Consider the following 25,052-nt stretch of genomic DNA (forward strand, 5'->3'; position numbering starts at 1 on the left):
TTGGGTGATATTAGTGATGGTAACTAATGATGAGTAATGGTAGGACTGATAGTAACTGAACTGCAGACCACAACTAGAAACTGCATTGAATGCATTATGCAGACTGGTGAAAAATTCTGGCTATTGTTCACTGTTGCTGAATGTGATATGACTTATGGTAAATAATGGGTGAGTGTTGGTTTATTTATATTGTAAATGATGTTCGTTTTTGGAGAGCAATGTTAGTGATGATGAATAATGGCAGGATGGATTATAAACCACAATTATAAACGATATAAAGAAAGTCATAATTAAGAAATGCAAGGCAATGCAATGCATCAAATGCATAATGGTGAAAATGTGAAATGTTGGTGAATTACGTTTCAGTGATAAGGCTGTGAAAGATGTGCTGTGATGTTGAGTGATGCTGGTGTTTCTCAGTGCAGGTGGATTGTCAGCAGCAGTGAGGGAATCACCGAGCACACATGCACGCGCGCTTCACTCTCACGCTCCTCCAGTGCTCCACAGATCTTCATTGCTCCAGTCTGTTGATGTGAGACGCGGATGACAAAGTTGAAATCGCAGGTGCACGAATCGAACCGTCCCTTTGCAGACGTTTTAACGAAGAAGACGGGTTATATCGTGAGTCATTCTGTGATGGTGAGTTTGAGCTTCTTCTTGGCGTTTCTTCAGTCATTGATCGCAGCCATACATTGAATGCGGGCGACCTCCGTTCACGATGATACACGATTATCAACGGCGTGTTTCTTATTCGCTTCACGCGTGTTTCTACAGACGGATTAATTATTAATGTAAGAAGACTGAATATTCAGAGACCGCAGAGATTATTGGGCTTTGCTTTGTTAGATATACGTTCAGGTCAATAATTTAAAGATGTTTTGTGGGTTATAATGTACCGATTCATCCACATCATGACTTTAAAAGGATGCATTTTAATGCATCCGAAAACATGTTTGTCTCAACCCGTTGTTTAGCGTGAGCTGTAAATGGATGAATCTCAAGAAGCTTGTCTAGATTGTCACATTTCACCCCCAAATTTAAAGAAAGCAACACGAAATTATATTTGCCTACTGTAAATATATTCATTACAATTCATCACGTTTACAATGACTTTAAAGCAAAAAATAGTTCTTAATTATTAAAGCAGTAATATTATTAATTATTAATATATTTCATGGCTGTACTACCTTTAAAGTGTACTGATTTAAATAAAAAATAAACTGACCAGGATGCTTTCATTACTCTGTTACAGTAATGAGAATATAATGCAAACCATCATTAAGAATAATGAGAATCACAGCCAAACCTCAAAAGTTAATCATTTTGAGACTTAACAATGAAAACTAGTGAGAACATGAGTTGAAATGTACTGAAAATAATGCAGAATATATATTGTGTCATAAAAAGCCAATAAAATTATGCATTTTATTTCTTTTGGGGCGAAATACAATCCAATACACTGATATGCACCGCATGAAGCAAACTTGTGTGTCTTGAGCCAGAAAAAATGTTGCTAGTGTCATTTACAGCAAATCACCTGTAAAGCCAATTATCAGCCAATTCTGATGGTTTCTGTCGTGCATTAGGTCTGATGTCTCTCTCTAACGCCTCACACCATCATCAGTAAATCAATCCAGATTTCTGCAGTGAATATGAAGGCATGCAGTGAGTCACAGCACACATTAATGCTGCCTTCACATTCATGCAAAACAAACCTAACCACTGTATATTCCCATTCAGATTATTGCCTCAAAATGAATCTTTTTTTTTAAGTGCATGTATAGGAACAACCTTCATTTTATTAAAAAGCCTTACACACATTTGACCTTGTAGTTTTTTGACATTATGAACCATATTAAGTCATTTCAATTCATTAGGTGCTGAAAATGTGATGCTTTTCTCTTTGTGTTACAGTGTTTCATTTGTGTCATGGAAAAGATGCATCACTGTTAATGGAATTAATGTAGCAATACAGTAGGTCACAATAGCATTAGCCGTATAAAAATACACTAGAACATACAATGTTAAATGACCGTTATTATTATTGCCAGATGCTGTTGTGCCTTCAAGAGCACAGAGCCCATTCAGAAACAGAGCCGCATTCAGCCCTGTGCTTCCATTATGATGGCTATCAGAGCCGCTGTGTGTGTTTTGCATCTATAAAAAATCCTTCTGTTTGATTGACACTCAACTGTCTTTCTCTCCTTTGAAGTGCCTGTTGTTTGCATGCATCCCACAAGGGTTACAAAAATAGCACAGAGAAGGGAGAAATGTGCAAGGAAAAACATTTAGATGTACATTTTCTACTCAAATTGGCATTTGTAGACTTGAGAACTGCCGTGAATGTAAAGCATTCACATTCAAGCAGAAAAAATAATCAGAGGTTCATTGGGAGGAAAACTGTGTAATATCTGATTCTTTTCAGCGTCAAATCATCTTGTTTTTATGATCATGCAAGTTAGGAGTTCTGCAGTTGCAGGTAATTGAATCACTACTCGTTCATGTCTATGTGTGTGTTTGAGTGTGTGTTTTATTCGGTATGATTCATCCATTTATTTCTTTTTTTTGGGGACCTAATAAAGATGAGTAAGCTGGCGGGGGCTCGGAGACTGTTCTCTATCCTCGCACAGGTCTCATCTTAAGGGATTTTATACCTCCTTAGATTCGCTGTGGATCAGTAAATCTGGCTGACACACATTTCCCGTAAACTCCTGCCCACTCGCCCCTCCCTCCGCATTGGCCCTGCACACTTCAGCGATCAAAGATTTGATTATTTTGGATGGGGTTGTATATAATAAAGAATGTAAGGGTGATTCGGTGTTATTGTGGATCCAGACTGAGCCACTGTGCTGCAGTGTATTATGATGTGGCCAGTAAGCAGCTCTGTGTGTGTGTGTTGGTTTAAAACAATGTTCCTTCTCTTTTAGGCTTTATAAGGTTGTGTGTGAGATCTCTGGGAACAATCGTGAGCAGAATGCATAGACACATGACTAGAGAATCCTTCCTCGTCCTCTTCCTCATCATCAGCCTGGTAAGAACAGAGACGGCCACATATTTTTCTTGGGCCCGTGTTGGGCCGTAGATTTACATGATTATATTTCACAAATGTGACCATTATTGAAGTTTAATGAATTATTATTACAATTGCTTGTTTAAAGTTAGTATTTTGAACAAACCCTTAACCCTCATTATTAAAAAATCGAGTGTCATGATTTTGTCTGGTAGAATATAAAATAGCCATTTTTAGAGACCGGAGACTTTAAGCAACCATCCAGAAAACCCTAGAAAGCAGCTACCAGTGCCCTAGCAACCATGCAGAACACCCTAGCGACCACAAGTATTATTAAAGTATTATTTACTGTTATAGTTTATATTAATGTTCTGAATTAGCTTTTTTATTCTTTTTTTCATTTTAATTGTAGTTTAATTTATAAAAATATTTCTGTGCTTTTGTCAGTTTTATTAGGGCTTTTTTTTTTACTATTACTATGTTTGTTTTATTAATTTCCATTTACTAGTTTATTTTCAATAATTTTAGTGCTTAAACTTATTTCAGTTAGTTGCCAAGGCAACATTTTTAATAGATACATTTTGTTTGGTAACACTTTACACTTTACCTTCCTTGGTTAACCTCAGTTAATGCATTAACTAGAAATAACTAATAATGAGCAATACATTTGTTACAGTATTTATGACTCTTCATATTAGTTAATAAAAATACACCTGTTCTTTGTTCATGTTAGCTCAGATTCATATAAAGTAATATTAACAGAAGTTGCAAAATGTATTAGTATGTTGAAATAAACATTAACTTGTGGACACCTTGGAAACAGGTAGTAGCACTAAAACAGAACTAGTTTTCGTATTTTCTTCTTCGGTGTTCACAATGCTTGTGTGTTTCACCAGAGTGTAAACACACTAGCATTGTGAACAGGCAAGCAGAAAATACAAAAACTAGTTCTGCTTTAGTTCCACTAACAGTTTCAAAGCATATCTGAAAGGTTGACTTTTAAAAGAAGAAGAAAAACACATTCTGAGGTTTTGTGAGGACTGGAGTGTGATAAAAGTCTTCTTGGTAATTTCCCTACAGCGAGGTAACAAACAAGAGCATGTTATCTTTAATCAAAATACAGAGAAAAGATGTTTGAGTGGTGGGAATGGAGGGTTTTGTTGATTTGCATAAAATGCCCATTGAAAAATATTGCTAAGATGTTGCTCTTATATAGTTTAGGAAATACAATGCATGTAATTTGACTAAAATATCAACTTTGTCTCAGATGTTTTTCCTAAAGTGGACACACATGAGCCAATTACTGACATAGAGTAAGATTATAGAGCAATTAAATGAATATGGATAGATTAGATCAATTGGTCTTGGGAGAGTTTGATAATTTTATATTGAGATCTGTGATTTAATTTCACCTCTATATCTTCAGACTTAAAATAAAGGTTCTTTATTGGTTCACCTTTAAAATCCATCGAGCCTTTCAATTGCACAAATAAGTCTTTATAGTGGAAAAAAAGGTTGTTTAGATTTTAAAAAAAATTCTTTACACTAAGAAACAATGGTTATGTATGTGTATTTTTTTTCTTCTAATTTTTAAAGGCCAAAATGCTGAATTTTGCATGCATGTTAATTGATATACTCAGTAAAAATATTGATACAACTGTATTGAGTCAAATTAAAATCTAGTATTTGAGTCTGTAAATGCAGTTGAATTCAGAATCCAGATGGCACAGTGTGGTCGATAGCAACCAGAATCCAGACTGCAGACAGAATCGTTTTAGATTGGTGATTTTGAGCTCTGACCCCTGACCCCTCCAATTAAGGCCTGAATGTTTTAAAGGAAGGCAAAACGAAAGCTTATGTATAAGGGGTCAAGTGTATATATCTGAAATATTATATGCCTCATTTTACATAATTAATTTTAGGACTTTCGAATAACATTTCAGTAACCACAAACATTAGATTACAAGTTACTCAGAGTGTGTATTTTCAGTAAGTTGCAGGGGGAGGTAACCATAGCAACAGTTGGCTGCTCAAGTGCTTTCCATTCGGATCAATGGACAGTACATCATGTAATGTCATTATTTGGGACTTTATTTTAAATTTAAATTGATCCCCATCAGTTGTGCTGTCTAATTCACACCCTATTACAGACAAATAATTGTTTTGCATTTTTGACGCCACATTTGTTTTAATGCATGCATGTCAAAAGAAACCTCCACACATTGCTATACATTTTAAAGGAATAGTTCAACCAAAAATGGAAATTTACTGAATGTTCACTCACTGTCAGGTCATTCAAGATGTAGATGACTTTGTTTCTTCATTAGAACATATTTGGAGAAATTTAGCATTGCATCACTTGCTCACCAATGGATCCTCTGCAGTAAATGGGTGCCGTCAGAATGAGAGTCCAAACAGCTGATAAAAACATCACATTAATCCACAAGTGATCCACACCACTCCAGTTCATCAGTTAACATCTTGTGAAGTGAAAGGCTGAGTGTTTGTAAGAAAAATCCATCATTAAGATGGTTCATTGTGATGTTTTTATCAGCTGTTTGGACGGCACCCATTCACTGCAGAGGATCCATTGGTGAGCAAGTGATTCAATGCTAAATTTCTCCAAATCTGTTCTGATGAAGAAAAAACTTTGGGTGGCCTGAGAGAGAGAGTACGTTTTCAGCAAATTTACATTTTTGGGTGATCTATTCCTTTAAACCACTTAAACATGTGCTTAATGATCAACAGATATCATATCACAACCATCACTGTTCCTCCATGTCTTCTTGATGGTTACATATGTTTGGCTGGATGTGGAGTATACAAAGATTTCAAACCAGGTTGTACGGGTTTAAGGTGGTAAAGCTGGTTTTGAAACATGGTAGTAGGTTTTTTTTAATGGTTCAAAAGGGTTTAGGACAACCGGTTTTTGCTGGATTTTTACAGAGATGGACATTCAATCCAACACAGTAACAAACCCTTCTGATAGCAAAGACAGAAATAACACAACTTCTATAAAATATAAAGTGTGTGAAAGTTTTTTTTATTAAGCCCCAGAGGGGTAAATAGACGGGACCAGCACAGATTTTGCAGGTTGATGTTTCATCTTGTTTATATGCAGTCAAGTTGTTAGTGGAAATGTTTTGTGTTTTTGTGGCATGAATTCAGCTGCTGTTTATTCACCCTGCTCTTGTGTTGCTCTGGTTTATTTATGTGTTTTATCTGTTTGTTGATCCAGATGTGGCCCATACATTCAGAGATCTCCAACTGCGTCATCAAACGTGAGGAGGAGAGATGCATGGAGCGAATCGCCCTGCACAAGCCAAAAGATGACGAAAACTTTGGTAAGAGAGAGTGAAGACTATCTAACACATTTACAGTGACTAGTATATACAGTGGGTATAGAAAAGAATCACCCCCCTTTAAAATAATCCCATTTTGTTGCTTTGCAGCCTGAAATGAAGACAGACACAGTTTTTGTTTTTTTCTGTTTTGTTTAATTTTTGGTATTTGTGACGTCGTAGTGAGAATTTTAAGCTGTATCCAGCTGTATTTACTCAGTGCAACTTATAAAATGGCACACAAAGCCATGTGACTTTCAACAGTGATGAGATGTGCTCATTTTAATTAGCTTAGCATGAAAAGAGCTTTCCTGGAGCATTTCAGTCCTTGGTATAGTGCAGCTAAAGCAAACAATCAACAATAATAATAATAATAATAAACTTTATTTTATAAAGCGCCGAACACAACATAATCAATACAAAAAACAATACAAAATCAACAAGCAAATGCAAGTTTAAAAAAAAATATGTCTTAAGTTGAACTTTAAAAACATCATAATTCTGAACTTCCCTAAGTTCAAGAGGAAGAGAATTCCAAAGGACAGGAGCATAGAAAGAGAAAGCCTTATCACCCATATTTCTTAGACGTGTTTGAGGGACAACCAACAAGTTTGACTGAGAGGAGCGCAATCTACAACTAGGAGTGTATGGATGTAACAAATCTGTAAGGTAATGTGGTGGCAGACCATGAAGTGCTTTAAAAGTAAGCATCATAATTTTGAAATCCACTCTAAACCTGACCGGGAACCAGTGCAGAGATTCTAACACTGGAGTAATATGACTGCCAATACTAAACATAACTTAACGCAAAAAATTATTATCCATCCATAATTTAATCTCAGTTATGCATTCAGACAAATAAGCAATGTCAAGGAGATAGTGGGAATAGGGTCAACCATGGAAGTGGTAGATTTCATGCTAGATACCTCCCGTTTGAGAGTTTCAGTATCAAGTTTAGGAAAGTTAGTAAAAAGAACACCAGTGAACTCCGGTGAACATTGACATGTGGTAGTAGAAACAGGTGAAACAGAAATTTGTTTACGGACATTATCAACTTTTGAATTTACGCTCCATTTTCCAGCAGGCAGCCTTCTTAATGCGCAGATTGTCATTATACCATGGTGCAGAACGAGCATACATAACCTTGCGTGTCCTCAGAGGAGCAAAGGTGTCCAAGTTAGCAATAAGAGTATTATTAAACTGTGAAACTTTCTTGTCCAACGAAGTTAAATGCAAATCACCTAAGATGGAAACAGCAGAATTCGAAAAAGATGTATGATCAATAGATTTCCACTTCCAGAATGTTACAGATTGAGTGGCACACACACTTGGTCAATATAATTCTAAATCAAAGAAGACAGCTGAGTGGTCCTACAGACCAATATCAACGGATGATAACAGAGATACAAATGTTCCATTTCCATTTTAGATCCAGTGTATGACCTTTGCAATGCGTCAGACTTGTTGCCAATTGCAAAAAATTAAAGTCCATTAATGGTAAAAATTCATAGTAGTCCATCATCTCCTTTATGCCACCATTCAGTTAAAAACAGGAAGTCAAAGTTTTTATAAGAGATGAGATCGGCTAAAAGCAGCGCCTTATTATTCACAGAGCGGGCATTAAACAGTGCAGCATATGCGGTCTATGCGATGAAGATGGCAGTGATTTATTCTCCACGCAGGGGACAGATATTAAATTTCTATGCTCGATGCCAGTGGAAGGCAAACAGTTAATCTTACTCCGGGATGTTGTGACAAAATTAAAAATATTGGGAAAAAATGAGGCAAAAAGGCTGCGCCTCGAGCCCCGATGTATGTATCGTTCAGGATGCAGAAAACCAGCATCTTGACAAAGATTGTAGGAGTCTTTAGATAAACGACAAGAAGACTGATTTAAGCTTAAAAGTTGGCGTGCAGTGTACCTTAGGGCCATAGTCTTTAATTCCACATACATGGCCAGTCCAGACCCAATCCCTGAAGCACACCGTGAGCTCAATGTCACAAGATCCACCTGCACCACCGGCCCAGAGAGTTGATTCTCCTTAGCATGCAGCAAATTATTCCAAGTGGAGTGCAAAGATAAAAAAAAAAAAAAACTATAGGTGGCAAGGCACCATAGAAATATCTCCAGATCCAGTGAAGTCTATTATTTAGAAGTGGTATTTGGTACAACACAGACCCTCCCTGGATCAGGACGTCGCTCCAAACTGGATAAAAGAGCCGGAGGAAACTGGTCAGAGAGGAGATCAAGAGCCTACAGATCTTGAAGCAGCTGCAGGAATTTATGACATTGTGGTCATTGTGTGCATGTGACAACAGCAATGTCACAAATTCTCCACAAAGGTGGCTTGTATGAGAGGGTTACTAGAAAAAAGTCACTCCTCAAAAAGGGCCACATGCAGTCAGACTGAGCTTTGCCAAAACGCACCTTGAAGATTCTGAGTGAGATGAGACTAAAATTAAATTTTTTGGCCTCGACACCAAACAATATGTCTGGCAGAAATCCAATCCAGCTCAGCATCCAAATAACAGCATTCCTCCAGTAAAGCATGGAAGTGGTAATGTCCTGTATCTCTCCAGCAGCGACTGGAGCACTTGTCAGGAGAGCAGGAAAAATGGATGGGGCAAAATACTGTCAAATTCTTGAGGAAGATCTGCTGCCCTCTGCCAGAATGTTGTCAACGGGAAGAAGGTTTACCTTCAAACATGACAATGAACCAAAGCACAGAGCAAAACTGAACAGACAGTGGTTGAAGGAGAAAAAGGTGAATGTCCTTGCATGGCCTCGTCATAGCCCAGACTTAAACCCCACTGAAAATCTGTGACTGCAGTCCGCAAGCCCTCAGCATCAGATTGAACTGAACTTGAGCAAAGAAGAATGGGCAAATATCGCAAATTCTAGATGTGCAAAGTTAGTAGAGACATATCCCAACAGACTAAAATTTGTCATTAAAGCAAAAGGTGGTTCAACAAAATACCGACATGATCATTTTTCCAACTCAGTGATTTGTTTATTTATTTATTTATTTTTTGTATTTTTTTTTTTTCTGACATGTTGGTGTTATATCTTTTACTTGAATGTTATAAGTTGCACTGAGTAATACGGCTGGATAAAACAAAAAACTGAGTCCGTCTTCATTTCAGGCTGCAAAGCAACAAAACTGGGGTGATTCTTTTCTATACCCACTGTATAGTATAATTTTTATACAAAACATATCCATGGAATATATAGATGACCAAATGTGGCAAAACATCTGTTACATAATCTAGTGCATTTGATCTTCCAATTACAGTGTGAAAGATGAACAGGAAATGATAACAGCTGAAGTTTCCCCTTTCTAGAGTACTTTTCAATCTAACGGCATCAAAACAGAGCCGCCTCTTTTGCACATGTCTGATTCACAGTGAACCGTGAGCTGATGAGTGAGCTGATAAAAAGAGCATTTTTTTAAAGAAAGATTTTGACTGATGGGGCAAACTATAAGTTGCTTTAATGGCTGGTTACTATACAATTCTAGTTTTTAAAATAAATATAATTTTATTAAATCAGGCAAAATGTTTTGGTAAGCTACTCTTCTAAAGTTTGGGGTCGATAAGATAAGACAACTGTAGTTTTGCAATCTATATGGCTTTATTGGACTGTGTAAGAGCATGCAATATGCCAGACGGGGATGTCAGCAACCATCAAAGATTTGTTGAATCTTTTTTTTTTTAGCCGATTCACTGAAATGAAAATGTCAGTTTGTGGAAATTATTCAAATATGTCACAACGTAACATTCCATCTTGCATGTTTTCCATTCTGCACTTCCCATCTAACTACCATTCCTTCTTCTAAAAAGAATTAGTCATGATTCTCCATCTCTCCCAGAGTTTCAATATAAGCACTAAATTAACTAGAACTTGTGTTCACTGAGTTCATGTCGGTCGCTGTGTACTAAATGTGTCATCCGTCTCCTATAGAGGTATTCAGGTATTGTGGTAAACAGGAAGCAGGGCTGTGACACCTGTCAGCAATTACAGAGAGAGAAGTTATTTTTGTGAGAGCTGGAGGACTCATCCAGCGGGATGTGGATATATGGGCTGAGAGGAAGATGGAGAGAAAGCATTTTGACTCTGACTCATATGTTTGCAGCCTCAAGGACACTCCAGATAGTTCTGAGTGTTTAGAAGCAGAAAATAACAGATTATAAGGTGTAAAACAGCTTAAGTTGCTAGAAAGACTCTTGGTGGGCAAATTCACTGAACAGTGAAAGTTTTACATGTGGAATTTCAATGCAAAAACCTGCATTTTTTTCAGTAATCAGCCACAATCCATCTTAACCAGATGTGTTGTATATTGTCATTGCTGTTCTTTTCAGAGCAAATACACCTTTTCATTTAAATAGAGCAGTAAATAGAGCTTTATTTCAAAAGGCAATCCATTTTAGGAGTAAATAAAACTGAAACATTAAAAATGACAGTAAAGTCATATATTACAGGAAGGCATTAAATTGATCAAAAATGACAGGAAAGACATTATGTTACAAAATATTTATTTTTTCAAATAAATGCTGTTGTTTTGAACTTTCTATTCATCAAATAATCCTGGAAGAGGAAAATTATGGTTAATTGAATTAAATTATGGTTTCCTCAGAAAAAAAAAATCAGCACAACTGTTTTCAGCATTTATAACAATCAGAAATGTTTCTTGAGCAGCAAATCAGGATGAATTCTGAAGGATCGTGTAACACTGAAGACTGTAGTAATGATGCTTAAAATTCAGCTTTGACTCACAGAAATAAATTACAGTTTGACATATTTTCATATAGAAAATTTTCATATTTTAAATTGTAAAAATATTTCACAATATTACTGTTTTTACTGTATTTTCAATCAAATAATTGAAGCCTTGAAGTGTTAATTAAAGTTAATTTAAGTGTTAATTTAAGTGTTAATTAATATGAATGTTTTTCCCCCAGCAGGTTTAAACTGAAAAGTGATTCAGTTTATTAAAAAAATACTAGTAATTTCAACAAAAGTGCTGTTAAAGGAGATAAATATCTGGCTGTGTGTGTTCAGACATCTCCCTTTTCAGCCTCGCTTCAGAGCCATTCAATTCTTGGCAAATTTTAGCCATCCAATCAGCATCCTCTGGGGGCGGTTAAGCTAATTAGACGACAATAGTATCCTCAACCGCAACGGAGAGCAACATGCTTACCAGCAGAGAATTAAGCGTCAGTTTCAAGATATCTGAAAACCATTCAAACGGCAGTAATTGAAGACCTTGTTAAATTCAAAGCTCTCACTGGTGGGGAATAATGTTGTACAGTAGCTGCAAAATATGGTTTAAGTAAACTCAAGGTCATTCTGAGCACAGAGACCTGCAGTTTATACCTTTAAATGCATTTAAATACATCAAATATTTAGTTTTAAATGTGTGCTTGTGCTATTTTTCTTAAAAGTAAATGCTGCTTGGTTCGATATTTTGCGCATGTAATTTAGTGTCCGAATGCTCTGTGTTTTTGATCTGGGAGTATTTTGGAGGAATGACCTCTATCTTCGGCCTGTTTACATCTGCCTCATTGACCCTCGTCCCCTCGTGTTCCTTAAAGCACAGCAAGCTCATTGCTGCGCAGACAGAAAATCATTCAGCCGGAAAATAAAACAGCCACGTCTGCAAGAAGGGGGAGAAAAAGAGATTGACAGATATAGACAGAAAAAGCAAGTGTGTGTGTGTGAGAGAGAAATTGAGACAAATTGATACTAGTGTCATTTAGAACATGAGCGTATTGCAAAATAACACAGCTTCACAAAAGGAAGCACTATCAACTGTCATTTTTTGATATTCATCTTGATTAATTTTTGATTGGACTGCTAAACGATCATATGTTTTACATAAAATTGGGTTGAAAATGTCAAATAACTGTTTTTTTTTTTCAAATGCTGATAATATCTTATTTCAAAAAGGAACAGCTGGACGCCACTTGCTGAATTAACATGCAACATAATGTGACTGTTATTTCTATACTTCTATATGTTATTATACTTCTAATATTTATTATATGCTTTTATAGTTATAATATAATAAAACTTTAACATTACAGGAATATATTAAAATTTTAATATATTAAAATAGAAAACCATTTTAAAATTGTCATATTTCATAATACTCTTTTATAACTGTATTTTTGATCAAATAAATGCAACCTTGGTAAGCATAACAGACTTTCAAAATTTATATATATATATATATATATATATATATATATATATATATATATATATATATATTTGTGAAAAGGAACAAAACCTACTGCTCTCCACCTTCACTTCACATATTCACCAATTATTGATTCCATTGGAGAGACTTTTATTGATTCAGTTGGAGAGAAGTTCATTGGAGAATTAACCAAAACTGTAACCAAAATGTAAAAAATAAACACATCTTATTTCAAAGATGATAACTGGTTGCCCTATGTTGAATTAAACATATAATAAAATGAGTTCATGTGAAAGCATTAATTTAATATTATTTATATACTGTTACAGTTTTATTATAGTATTATGGTATTTATTTATATTTTGAAGTTGTTTTTAGTTTTCATTTTAGTTTCAGTTAAAGTTTTATTAATTTTGAAATTGTATTAGTTTTTATTTCTTTAAAATATTTTTAATATCTTAAATTTATTTTTATTTATTTTTTACTTTTAGTACTTAAATCTGTTTCAGTTATCAGTTTTCAGTTTTTCATGTTAAATTATTTATCTTATACTAATATTTAATTTTATTTCAGCTTAATTTCAATTAAAAGTGATTTTTAGTAAAAAAAACAAAAAAAAACTATTTTTCAAAACTAATAAGCTTAGTGTGTAAGTATATTCAAACATAGCATATTCCACACTTGTGTATCTGTTTTAAAATGTTCTTGAATGACGCTGTAATGATGTTATGCTAGAGCAGCCATACGTCCTCAGGGCTCCTGACGCATCAATGACGTCACTCTTTGATTAGTCTTTGAGTCCAATCGGCAAAATCTCACCAATAAATCTGATTACGATCTAGCAATGACCTTTATAGCAGTGAGTCAGTCTGAGCACGTGTACATCTGAAGCTGTTTGCTAGCAGAAATGATTCAGAGAGTCAATATTCCATGTCAGTATGAACACTTTTATCTGCATCTGGTTAGTTCGCTATTTCTCCATCTCTCTCGCTCCCTCCTGCTGGTTTTAAAGAGCTCTCATTTGGCCTTTCAGATAATTGGCTTTGTGTCCGGACCGATTTGAGATCTGTGAGAAAGAACATGCACCACCAGACAGATAAAACCTACTGCTCTCCACCTTCACTTCACATATTCACTCGAGCTAGAAAGAGCAGATAGGCTGCCGACAGAGAAACTGAACATCACTATAGAGACTTTAATCGCACTAAATGTACAGCGTCTAGTTAATCAGGCTCTCGGCCAAAGTAACTCTGACTTAATTCCTTCCCATGAGTTAGCAAAACATCTAAACACATGCTCATGAATTATGTTATTGTTTCAGTGATCAGTTCTGTGAAATGAGCTGCAGAGAAATATTATTTTTCCTTGGAGAGTTGCCAGAGGAAAATGATTGTTGAAATGTTGCTTCAGTTTTCATTTATTCATTTGTTTGATTTTATTTAGGTTTTATATTTATTTAGTTAATTAGTTAGTATTTATAGTGATAATATTGAGACACAATAACATTATTTCATTTGTTTATTAGTGTTTGTTCATTATTATTGTTTTAATATTTATTTGAATATTCATTAATTTGTGTATTCATTCATTCATTAATTTATTCATTTAGTTTGAGTTTATAGTGTTCTTATTAATATTGGATGATATTCATTTATATAATGTATATATATTTGTTCATTCATCCATTCAGTTTAGTTTGTATTTATAGTGTTCACGTTGAAACTTGATTATATCTTATAGAATTTATTTATAGTATTTATTCATTTTATTTTGTTGTATTTGTTATAGTGTTCACATTGAAACTCAATATTATCTGCTTATTGAATTTATTTATAGAATCATGGTAGTATTTATTTATTCATTTTTTTTTTAGTTTTTATTTCGTTTGTATTTATAGTGTTCATATTGAGACTTTATATATTTATAATTTATTTACTGTGAATTTTTTTATTTATTCATTTATTAATTAGATTTTATTTAGTTTGTATTTGTTTAAAATCAAGATTTGATAGTATTTATTTATTTAGATCATATTGAGACTGTTATTTATTTATTTAAATTATAAATTAGAACAGAAATAGACACATCTGAACTCTAGATCTGCCCACAAGTCATTTCAAAATCTGTCATTGATACTCTGACAGCATCAAATATCTCCACATTCTTTAATTCATCTTTTGCCTCATTTTGCTTGTTGCCACCAGACTGAGTGAGTCTCATTTCTGTAATTAATTCCAGAATCATTTCTGTAATGAGCTGAAGGAAACGAGGAGTCGAAAGCAATTGTGAAAGTGATGGATTCTGATCCATATCACCTATTGATCATGTTGAAGTCCTCGGGCAGGGATCGCTGGTGGTTACAGTTACGCTAACCTCAGCGTCCCCTCCAGGACTAATCTTAGAAAGATTTCGCTATAATTGAGATTTAAATGGAGACATTGGTTAAAGTGTCACAAGTCCAAATGTAATTTGGCTTTATGAGACTGAGGCAAAAAAAGGGATATTATTGGTGATGTTGCGGTACAGATATTGTTTCAGTTTGCAATACCATGATATTTCAATATCTGTTATATATGGTTTTGAATTATTATTATTATTATAATTCAATGCCATGCTATTTACTTGGCACTCTAAGGACGTTCAAATAATACAGTGGTAACTCTAAAACAAACAGGCCTCAAATCTCTGGTAAAAATAGTCCCAGCGTGTCAAGCCTAACTGCTGCTGTGAGATGTGAGGTGTACTAATGTGAGATTGGTTGTGTTATTTTCAGAGTGTCCGTGGGAGTGGGACAATCTGACCTGCTGGGAGGCGGCCAGTGTCGGCGAGGTCATGAAGGTCAACTGTCCCGAGCTCTTCGAGTTTATGAGTCCAGAGGAGGGTGAGAGATGTTTAAATGTGATGTCATTTTATAATATATTGTTGCTTTATAGTACTAGTTTTGAATGCTCCCCTAACAAAAAGTATTGGTACTACTTTATAACGAGGTTTCATTTGTTAACACTAGTTAGTAACTAGTAACTACATTAGTTAAAAAATACGTCTAAAGTATGTATTAAATAAGAGATAATGTACACCCAGCAGGTTGTTATCGCAGAACAACTCCTGACAAGATGAGCCCGAAGCAGTTACTTATCACATAAATAAATAATTAGACTACGAAATATTAATTTGAGTTGAAATATTTTAAAGCAAAGCTTCCGTGAAGGGATAGTTCACCCAAAAATGAAAATTAATTCAATTCAATTCAATTCAAGTTTATTTGTAAAGCGCTTTTTACGATACAAATCATTGCAAAGCAACTTTACAGAAAATTAAGTTTCTACAATATTTAGTAGTAGCTTATCAGTGATGACTGTCAGTTTACAGTACGTGCATATGGCAGAAATGTTCAGAAAAATCAATAAAAGACGTAAACAAACAGACGATTAACTCTATTAACAGCAAATATGCAATCAAACTTATAGCAAAATGTGGTAGTTCTGTATGTTGTCTCTGGGTTAGCATCATCGAGGTCCTCTGAGGGGTTGGCAATTACCTCATTATTTACTCACTCTCAAGACATCCTAGGTGTATATGACGTTCGTCTTTCAGAGGAATACGATCAGAGTTAATACTAAAAAATATCCTGGCTCTTCCTAGTTCACCAGAGCTTATGCTATGCCTAACTCCTACATCATCCGCTGCAATGCCTCTTTCTCGTGAACGCGTGTATGACAGTTAGCAGAAGCTAGAGATTGCGGTTTATTAAGTTATAAAAAAAATTATTTTTCTTACACGAAGGCTTTGATTTGCTTCAAAAGGCTATTATTAACCTCCTGCAGCCGTGTGGAGCACTTTTTATGATGGATGGATGCACTTTTTTGGGCTTCAAAATCTCAACCACCATTCACTGCCATTATAAAACTTAGAAGAGCCGGGATATTTTGTAATATAACTCCAAATGTATTCATGTGAAAGAAGAACATCATATACACCTAGAATGGCTTGAGGGTGAGTAAATCATAGGGTCATTTTCATTTTTGGGTGAGCTATCCCTTTAAGTGATACTGTACAGTCACAGCATTTCACCACATAAATAATTATTGCGATTTAAGATGACACTATTAAAATTGTTAACAGTTTGTTAGTTATCTTATAATCCATTATAGTGTATAAAACAATCGTCGCAAAATGGCAGCAGATGCGTTTGTATGAAACAATCGAGAGCGAGTATACCAGGATGATGTAAATTAATAATTGTACACATAATATTGATTTGAGTTCAAATATTTTAAGCTTGGACAAAGAAAAGCTGTTCCTATCAAGTGTATAGCGCCGACTTTATTTACAGAGGAATAACATAAATCGGAATGTCATGACTGACCAATCAGAATCAAGTATTTCACAGAGCTGTGTAATAATCTTAGTTAATGTTAATTTCAGCATTTACTAATGCATTATTGAAATCAAAGGTTTGTATCTGTTAATGTTATCTAATGATTATATTATTTATTTATTTGTTTGTTTATAGCTTGTTTGTTTTGTTCATTTTAAATAGAATGAATATATACAGTGCTAAATTAAAAATGTATCATTTAATATAACTTAGAACTTTTTATTTGAATATATTTGTTTATAATTATAGCATATACCATGGTACTTTTTGGTACTTTATTGATAGTGAGTTGGGTATGTTGAGAAGAATAAACAATATAAAATAAAAATGAGCTGAAGATTTAAAAGATGTAAACATAAGCAAGAGTTGCTGTATAATAATTTGTGTTGCAATTCAGGTTTAACAGTAACACTGCTGAAGCAGGCATAAGATCATCCTGAGATCACACAGAAACATGAACGTTAGGCTTTTCGTGAGATCATGAGTTATTATAAATGCACATGTGATGTATGTGCTCCTTTGTTCTTGCGGTTCTGCTGACAGCAGCATATTGCAGCAGTTGCTTACAGTATGTTTAAAGCGGGAAACACGCTTGATTTATCATTGTTCAACTTGTTCCCTGGCTGATTTTCAGGGCTCGGCACGATCAGCAGAAACTGTACAGAGTTCGGTTGGTCTGAACCGTATCCGTACTATGGTGATGCCTGTATGATTGGTGACAACACAACCAAGCCTGTGAGTATCTCATCTGACTGAACTACGGATGATACAAGCTCAGAACAACTATATGCTGAGAGAATATCAGGGTCATAGCCACCATAGTCATTTAGGAGACCTTAGTCATTACAAGAGTAATAAAAATTCAAATTAGTGGTCCACCAATCTAACAGAAATTGTACTTCTTATGTCCTCATTTTCACAATTCTGATCCCCCCCCAAACCCCCCCCCCCCCCCACACACACACACAGAATTGTGAGAAAAGAAGACAGAATTATGAAATAAACTATGATAAAAAAAAAAAGTTGCAAGGTGGCTGAAACAAGCTTGTCAAAAAAAAAAATTCTTGCAACTTTATATCTTTCTGACTTTTCTTCTCAGAATTGTAAGTTTATATCTCACAGTTGGGAGTAATAAAATTCGCAATTCCAAGTTAACATCTTTATATCTCACAGTTCTGACTTTTTTCACAGAATTTCAAGAAAAGAAGTCAGAATTGTGAGATGAAAAGTTGCCTAAAAATATATTATAAATAAATATATTTTAAATCAGGATTGCAAGTTTGCATTAGTGAGAAGTTGTTTTGAGAACAAGACAGAACTGTGAGATATAGTCGCAATTACCTTTTTTAATTTTTTTACTCCATGCAAAAACAAGCTTTTTGTCTTGATTTTGCCCAATTCTGACTTTGTTTTTTTTTTTGGAATTGTGTAATAAAAGTTAAAAGACTTGAGTTTATATCTTGCAGTTCTCAGAATTGTGAGATGAAAATCAGAGCTGCAAAATAAAAATTTGTGAGATTGTGAAATAAAGAGTCACGATTACCTTTTTTTTCTTTTTCTTTTTTTTTTCTATTCCTTAGCAGAATTAAGCTTTCATAGTATTACATTAACGGAAATGAATGTGAACAAAAACCTCTGCTAAACTGCTGCTAACCGAGACTAATGTAGTTTTCTCTTCCCTTCCCGGACATGTACTACGCGTCTGTGAAGGCTCTCTATACGGTGGGCTACAGCACGTCTCTGGTGTCTCTGATCGCAGCTATGGTCATTCTGTGTCGCTTCAGGTCAGTTTTAAAGCAGTCTGATCACACAACAAGTACATGATACATGTCAAAACAAGCTATTACCATGTTATTTTTGCTACTTTATTGGCAGTGAGAGTATGTTAGGAAAAAAGCATTTTACAAGAAATATTAACTGCATTTAGACATGTATACTAATCACTTATCTTAAAAATACAGACTTTATTTTCTTCATGCAAAATATAATTTTTGTTTCTTCTTTTTTTGGTGTGTATTATCGCTCAAACATTTCTTGGTGAGATTGGCCACTTAACTTTTAAAATACAGTTTCCCAATTACAGTGAAAATTGATTTTACAGCCTGATGCAAATGTAGAAGCTTTTTGAGTACTTTGTTTTCTTTAGTTCTTTAGAAAAGCATCTGTGCAGTGTTTCTTTAAAGTACCTAGAATCCAAATAGAGTGATTATACTTGCGCGTTATGTACATTATGATAAGCTGCCAAGAGCTTCAAAGTAGCATTGATAAGTGTTTGCACAGTGATTGATACAGACCCTCAGCTGCTCACCCAAAGACATTAGAATTTCAGTCTCCCAACTACACTGTAATCCTGATTCCAGCCTTTGAACATCTGTCAACAGGAAGCTTCACTGCACCAGGAACTTCATCCACATGAACCTGTTTGTGTCCTTCATCCTGAGAGCCATCTCTGTGTTCATTAAAGATGGGGTCCTGTACGCAGAGGAGGACAGTGACCACTGCTTTGTTCATACTGTGAGTAATGCACATGATTGTAGCTTCACTAAACTTTTTTTAGTTTGCCTGAAGAAATTAATAACATGACAAATCTATTGAAACTGTATGTCCACTTATACACAAAGAATCGGTTTTGTTTTGCATAATTCATTTGTAATACATATTTTACTGTGCATGTGTGTTTTAGTTGCATTGCACAAATATTTTATTCACAGCAAAAATTCTGTGAATACAATATTTCTTTCAAAATGTATTTTTTTCAACTGTTTTCGTTTTATGCCTGAAGAAATTTATAATATGATAAATACTATTACCTTAATATTAATTATGCATTATATTATTTACCATATATGTGTGTGTGTGTGTGTGTGTGTATAAATTGCATATATTTTATTATGTAATATATAACATAATACCACTTAATATACTAAAATTAATAAAAACAATAAATAAAATAAAATAAAATAATGAATTATATTATATTATATTATATTATATTATATTATATTATATTATATTATATTTGTAATGCATATTTTAATATATAAAACCTCTATGTACTAAATATACTAATACTATTAAAAACCATTTAAAAAACTATACATACATAATATAAATATATGTATCCAAATAATACTATTAAAATGTGTTTAGTTACCGATTCATTGTAGAAATATTTTATTTATACAATATTTCTTTCAATATTTATTCATTTCAATGTTTTAAATATTTATTTACAACAATTTAACATTTTATTGTACCATCAGCATATAAAACTATTTGTGTGTGGTTTAAAGTGTCTCTGCAGGCTTTGCTTTCACAGAAAACTGTTAGTAGGGCCGGAGTTTGGCTGGATGCTATTTGCATGTGAAATCCAGAGACTAATAATAAACCCATCCATTTCTGTTCAAGCCTTCGCCCCACGTTCAACAGCAACGCGTTCTGTTTCCCCCGTCTGTGCCTGACAAACAGCCATAATTATCATGAAGCCGGGTTCAATGTACTCTGGAAATATTCCATTATTTCCATATTAGCATATGAATAGCTTATAAAAACGTGCTCACTCTCATTATACACCTGAATGAGGGCTCTGAGCTCTTTCCCCCAGCCAATCAGAGGCCATGCTAATGACATCACTTGGCACTGAATTGGATCAGAGGGTAGTTGATGAACATGGTTAAAGACTTTAGGGTGTTCTGACACACGGCGGGATAGAAATTCTGAATGGGAATGAATGGAAGTGTACATGTAGTCTGTCAGACGAAAGGATGCATCTCTGATCCAGTTGCTTATAGCTGGATTAAGAAGGTCGTTAGGCTTGGTTGATTAGCTCAACTACCTGGTAGATCACTATGGGCCAGCAATAAATCAGCTGCTATGTGCTAAAAACAAGCTTTACTAACTTGAACTGGTTTGACACAAGGAGGCCTACTGAATAATACAATGAGAAATCTATCTGCTTGCATTCGTTCATTCATTCAAATAGTCACTTTTTTTTGCAATCAGATTATTTCCTGACATATATTTTTGTTGTTGTTGTTCAACAAACTGTTTCACAAAATTTGTCAGATTATGAAATGAAGATGACCAGATTTCTGAAATAGAAACCAGAGACATTTCCTACAGTTTAGTGGTCAAGATATAATTGAAATATCACTTGTTATAATCCTGGAATTAAAAAATGAGGACAAGACATTTTTGTATGTTTTTGTTTTTTTAATTGTTTTGGTGTTTAACATACAATTACTGTAACAGTATGATGTTTGCGGCTCAAACAGACCCTAACTGGCATTAATACCATTCACCAAAAATATCCCCATAGTAAATCGCAAATACTGTAGCAAGCAGATCAATAGAGTATTATAACAAAATTAAGACTTTACAAAAAAATTTAATAAAACAAATATGAGCATATGATAAATATTTGTATTTAACAGATGTTTTAATAAAGAAACTTCTTTATTGGCATCTACGGTTCCATGAAGAACGTTTAACATCCATGGATCCTTTCCATTCCACAAAAGGTTCTTCATAGTGGAAAATGGTTCTTTAGATTATTAAAATGTTCCTCACACTAAGAAAGAAAATCTTTTCACTCTTAACTGAAAGGTTCTATGGCAACGCTGTGAAGCCCCACTTTTGGAACTTTGATTTTTAATAATTTTGGGTGACCAGACTTCCTGTTTTCCTGTTGCCGTTAAATGTTCCGCACATTCAAATATGAAGCAAAAAAGCTACAGTAATTACCTGGATTATAAATACAGAATAAATACAGAAATAATCAACTACACATTTACACTTGCAACAGTTACATTTGCAGAAAGCACATAATTTGTGCTAAAATGACCTTAAAATGCAAAATAATTAGTGAAGATCCATGAAAATAATATGATAAAGATCCAAAAACACAAATTTTAAAATAACAACAAAAAAAAATATATCAATATAATTTATTTAGCAGTATATTTAAATATTAAATTAGAAAATGTTAAGAGTGAATGTACTGTAAGATGGTTTGCTAACAGGATCCATTGAATTTTAAGCAAACCCGAATGTGTTTCTCTGTGTTCAGGTGGGGTGCAAGGCGGTGATGGTCTTCTTCCACTACTGTGTGATGTCAAATTACTTCTGGCTCTTCATCGAAGGTCTCTATCTCTTCACACTCCTGGTGGAAACCTTCTTTCCTGAGAGACGCTACTTCTACTGGTACACCATCATCGGCTGGGGTATGTCACAGTGATGCATCAAACAAAAATGGATTGTTTCTGATTGATTATGTGTCACAGTCATAGACATGGAGGGAAATGGAGTGCAGCGTCTGTGTATTAACTGGCCACTGGCTCTTTATGATGTGATTTGTTGTGCTGGCGTATGTAATGCATTCATATTGATGGTCTAAATGCATTGGAGAACAGCTCTGAGGTCTAACGAATTTCCTCTTTCTCTCGCGCTTTCAGGAACGCCCACCATTTGTGTGACCATATGGGCCGTTCTGCGCCTACATTTTGATGATTCTGGGTACGTGTAATGCCGCATAAACAAAGATTGATATATCATATTTGTTGCGACACAAATGCTGGCGCTGAACTTCAGTGTCTCTAGTCGCAATAATAAAACTATTTTTGGAAAGTAATACTAATATATGAGCGTGATTTTAACAGTAAAAGACTGTAAAAATGCTACTGTAAAAAGCTGATACAAAGGTACAAAACAGATATTAGTCCTTCAATAGGTTGGTATATTAATATTATGTTAGTTAATGCCAAAAGCCTGATGTATTAAATATGATGCTCAACAAGAAATACATATTTCTACATAGAAATAAACTATTCCATTTAGATTTTTCTGATTATTATTTCACATGTCAGGCTTTTCAAAATTGAGTCAATTTTGATTCAAGCACACTGCATTGTGTCACAGTTTTCCAGGCAGTGTGTGCTGTTGTATATTGCACAATTAGGCAAATGCAGTAGGGCATCTGGCACATACTGAGTGCTATTTTCTTTCAAAAGCATGCAGTTTATCATCCTGAACTCTGAGCTGCTAAATCATGTGACCTAGCCGACCAATAGCAATAACGCTTCTTACAGTAAGTCAATTATATTTCTTCAGTTGCTGGGACATGAATGATAATACTGCCCTCTGGTGGGTGATCAAGGGACCCGTTGTAGCATCAATCATGGTAAGCCAAAAAAATATCAGTTTTATGTTTTTAGCTAAAACGTGGATAAATAAAGCATCTAAATTAATTTATATATTTGAATGGAGCAATATACCATACTATAATAAACGCATGCATTTCCTTTCAGATTAATTTTGTCCTCTTCATTGGAATCATTATAATCCTGGTGCAGAAGCTGCAGTCTCCAGACATCGGCGGGAACGAGTCCAGCATCTACCTGTGAGTATGTTAGTCTCAGTCACCATGGAAACAGAGTGCTGTTGTAGCACTGATTAGTCGATATGATGCATCACATGATGGTGGCTGAAATGAAACAAAAGTCTTGTTAGTATAGTTCCCATATAGTTCCCGTTTGGTTAGTTTTGGGAACCAAATAGAGTTTTGTGTGTGTGTGTGTGTGTGTGTGTGTGTGTGAGTGAGACAACCTAAAGAGAACAGTCTCTAATGTTTTTTTTTTTGTTTTGTTTTTTTGTAGGTTTTATTTTGTAACAAAAAATGTAATATCCCCAGAACGTTCTGGGAACTGAAAATTGTCCGTTGGAATATGCAGAAACATTCATTTTTCATGAATACAGGATTCCTTTTGAAATTTCCATTAAAATGTGTAACAATCTAAATCAATCAAAAATTTTAACAGTTTGATTGGGATATAATAATAGAATGTGTGATTAATGTTAAAGCATCATAGATCTGTTTGAATGGTTACAGTTTATGTACATTAAATCTGTTGTGTGCTGATTCCAGCAAAGATAGGATCATTGTTGTGTTGATCAGGGCAACATGTTTGGGTTTTTTAGGCTTCTGTTGCAGTAAAAATTAAACAAAAAATACATTTTTTTCACCTGGATAAGCCATCTAAATAGTGTAAATAATCTAGAGCAAAAGATGTATGGACCACTTTTTGCATCCTTTTTGAAGCTTGAAGGCTTTAGTTCCTATTTAGTGTAATTGCATGGAAAACAGTATCATGCAAAGTATGTGCTTGAGCTATTAGAGGTCCCTGAGGTCTCTCAGTGTTGGAGTATGTTGTGTGTGGTCTTCATGGTTTCATGAGTGAGTCTGTGTGTGTGTGTTCTGTCCTAAAGAGTGTTTGTTGTCTCTGTCGTGTTTAGCAGCTGTGCACAGAAATGCTTCAGTGAGCCCACACAGGCTGCCCAGCATTCGTGCAGGATGTCAGAGCTTTCTACCATCACGCTGTAAGTGTGTGTGTTTGTGTGAATGTGCTTGTGCTTGTGCATCAGCATTGGCCAACAAATGTGCATTTTTCGTTTTTAACTGTCCATTGAGTAAGAAAGGCTGTGAATATTCAATGCAGATAGTTTTGATAGTTTGAACTTTGCACTCATATTTAAATGTATTTCTATCATTTGCATTCTCTGGGAGTCGAACCCATGTCCTGCTGTTGTTAGCACCAAATTCTACTGTTTGAGCTACAGAACTTTCATTTAGTTTTACCTGCTGGAAAATCTAGCTTAAAGTTGCCTCTTTGTTTTGGAACTGGTGGTTCAGACTGGTCCAGTTTGGTTAAAGTGGCTGAGCAGTCGGTCTTGGTCTTGGTCAGGTGTTCTGCTGAGAGTGGCTGATTGATATAGATTTATTTTATTTTATTTTATTTTATTTTATTTTATTTTATTTTATTTTATTTTATTTTATTTTATTTTATTTTTTTTCACAAAACTTTAAAACATAATATTTATGTTAACATTTATGAACATAATGAACATAATATTTACTAGAAAAAATATAATTATAATTTTTACAGATTTTAACATTTTCATGGAACCATATTTTGTAACCAAAACAGGTTGAACTAAACCAAGTATATCAACTATACAAAGTCAGTCAAGTAGTCTTGTTTGTAACCCAATATTTTTTTAATATTTAATATGTCTAAAATTTCAATAAACTGCTCCATGATATATTTATGTGGATACATTTGTATATA

General features: G+C 34.5%; 1 protein-coding gene across 3 annotated transcripts in view; it reads left to right on the forward strand.

Moving 5' to 3' along the window:
• The first annotated feature begins 430 nt into the window (after positions 1-430).
• The window catches only part of LOC109081062 (pituitary adenylate cyclase-activating polypeptide type I receptor-like), a 33,141-nt gene continuing 8,519 nt past the window's right edge, over positions 431-25,052 (forward strand). Inside the window, exons 1-12 of one of the 3 annotated variants that reach the window (XM_042712192.1) lie at positions 431-639; positions 2,928-3,031; positions 6,249-6,354; positions 15,325-15,432; positions 17,564-17,664; positions 18,616-18,713; positions 19,311-19,443; positions 21,998-22,151; positions 22,383-22,443; positions 23,038-23,107; positions 23,235-23,326; positions 24,220-24,303. In XM_042712192.1, the coding sequence (XP_042568126.1) occupies positions 2,975-3,031; positions 6,249-6,354; positions 15,325-15,432; positions 17,564-17,664; positions 18,616-18,713; positions 19,311-19,443; positions 21,998-22,151; positions 22,383-22,443; positions 23,038-23,107; positions 23,235-23,326; positions 24,220-24,303 (1,064 nt within the window). In that variant the 5' untranslated portion in view covers positions 431-639; positions 2,928-2,974. The remainder of the gene's footprint in view (positions 640-2,927; positions 3,032-6,248; positions 6,355-15,324; positions 15,433-17,563; positions 17,665-18,615; positions 18,714-19,310; positions 19,444-21,997; positions 22,152-22,382; positions 22,444-23,037; positions 23,108-23,234; positions 23,327-24,219; positions 24,304-25,052) is intronic. The other 2 variants (XM_042712200.1, XM_042712206.1) reach the window with 2 other exon arrangements.

Source organism: Cyprinus carpio, chromosome A2, assembly GCF_018340385.1.
Source record: "Cyprinus carpio isolate SPL01 chromosome A2, ASM1834038v1, whole genome shotgun sequence".
Lineage (NCBI taxonomy): Eukaryota > Metazoa > Chordata > Actinopteri > Cypriniformes > Cyprinidae > Cyprinus > Cyprinus carpio.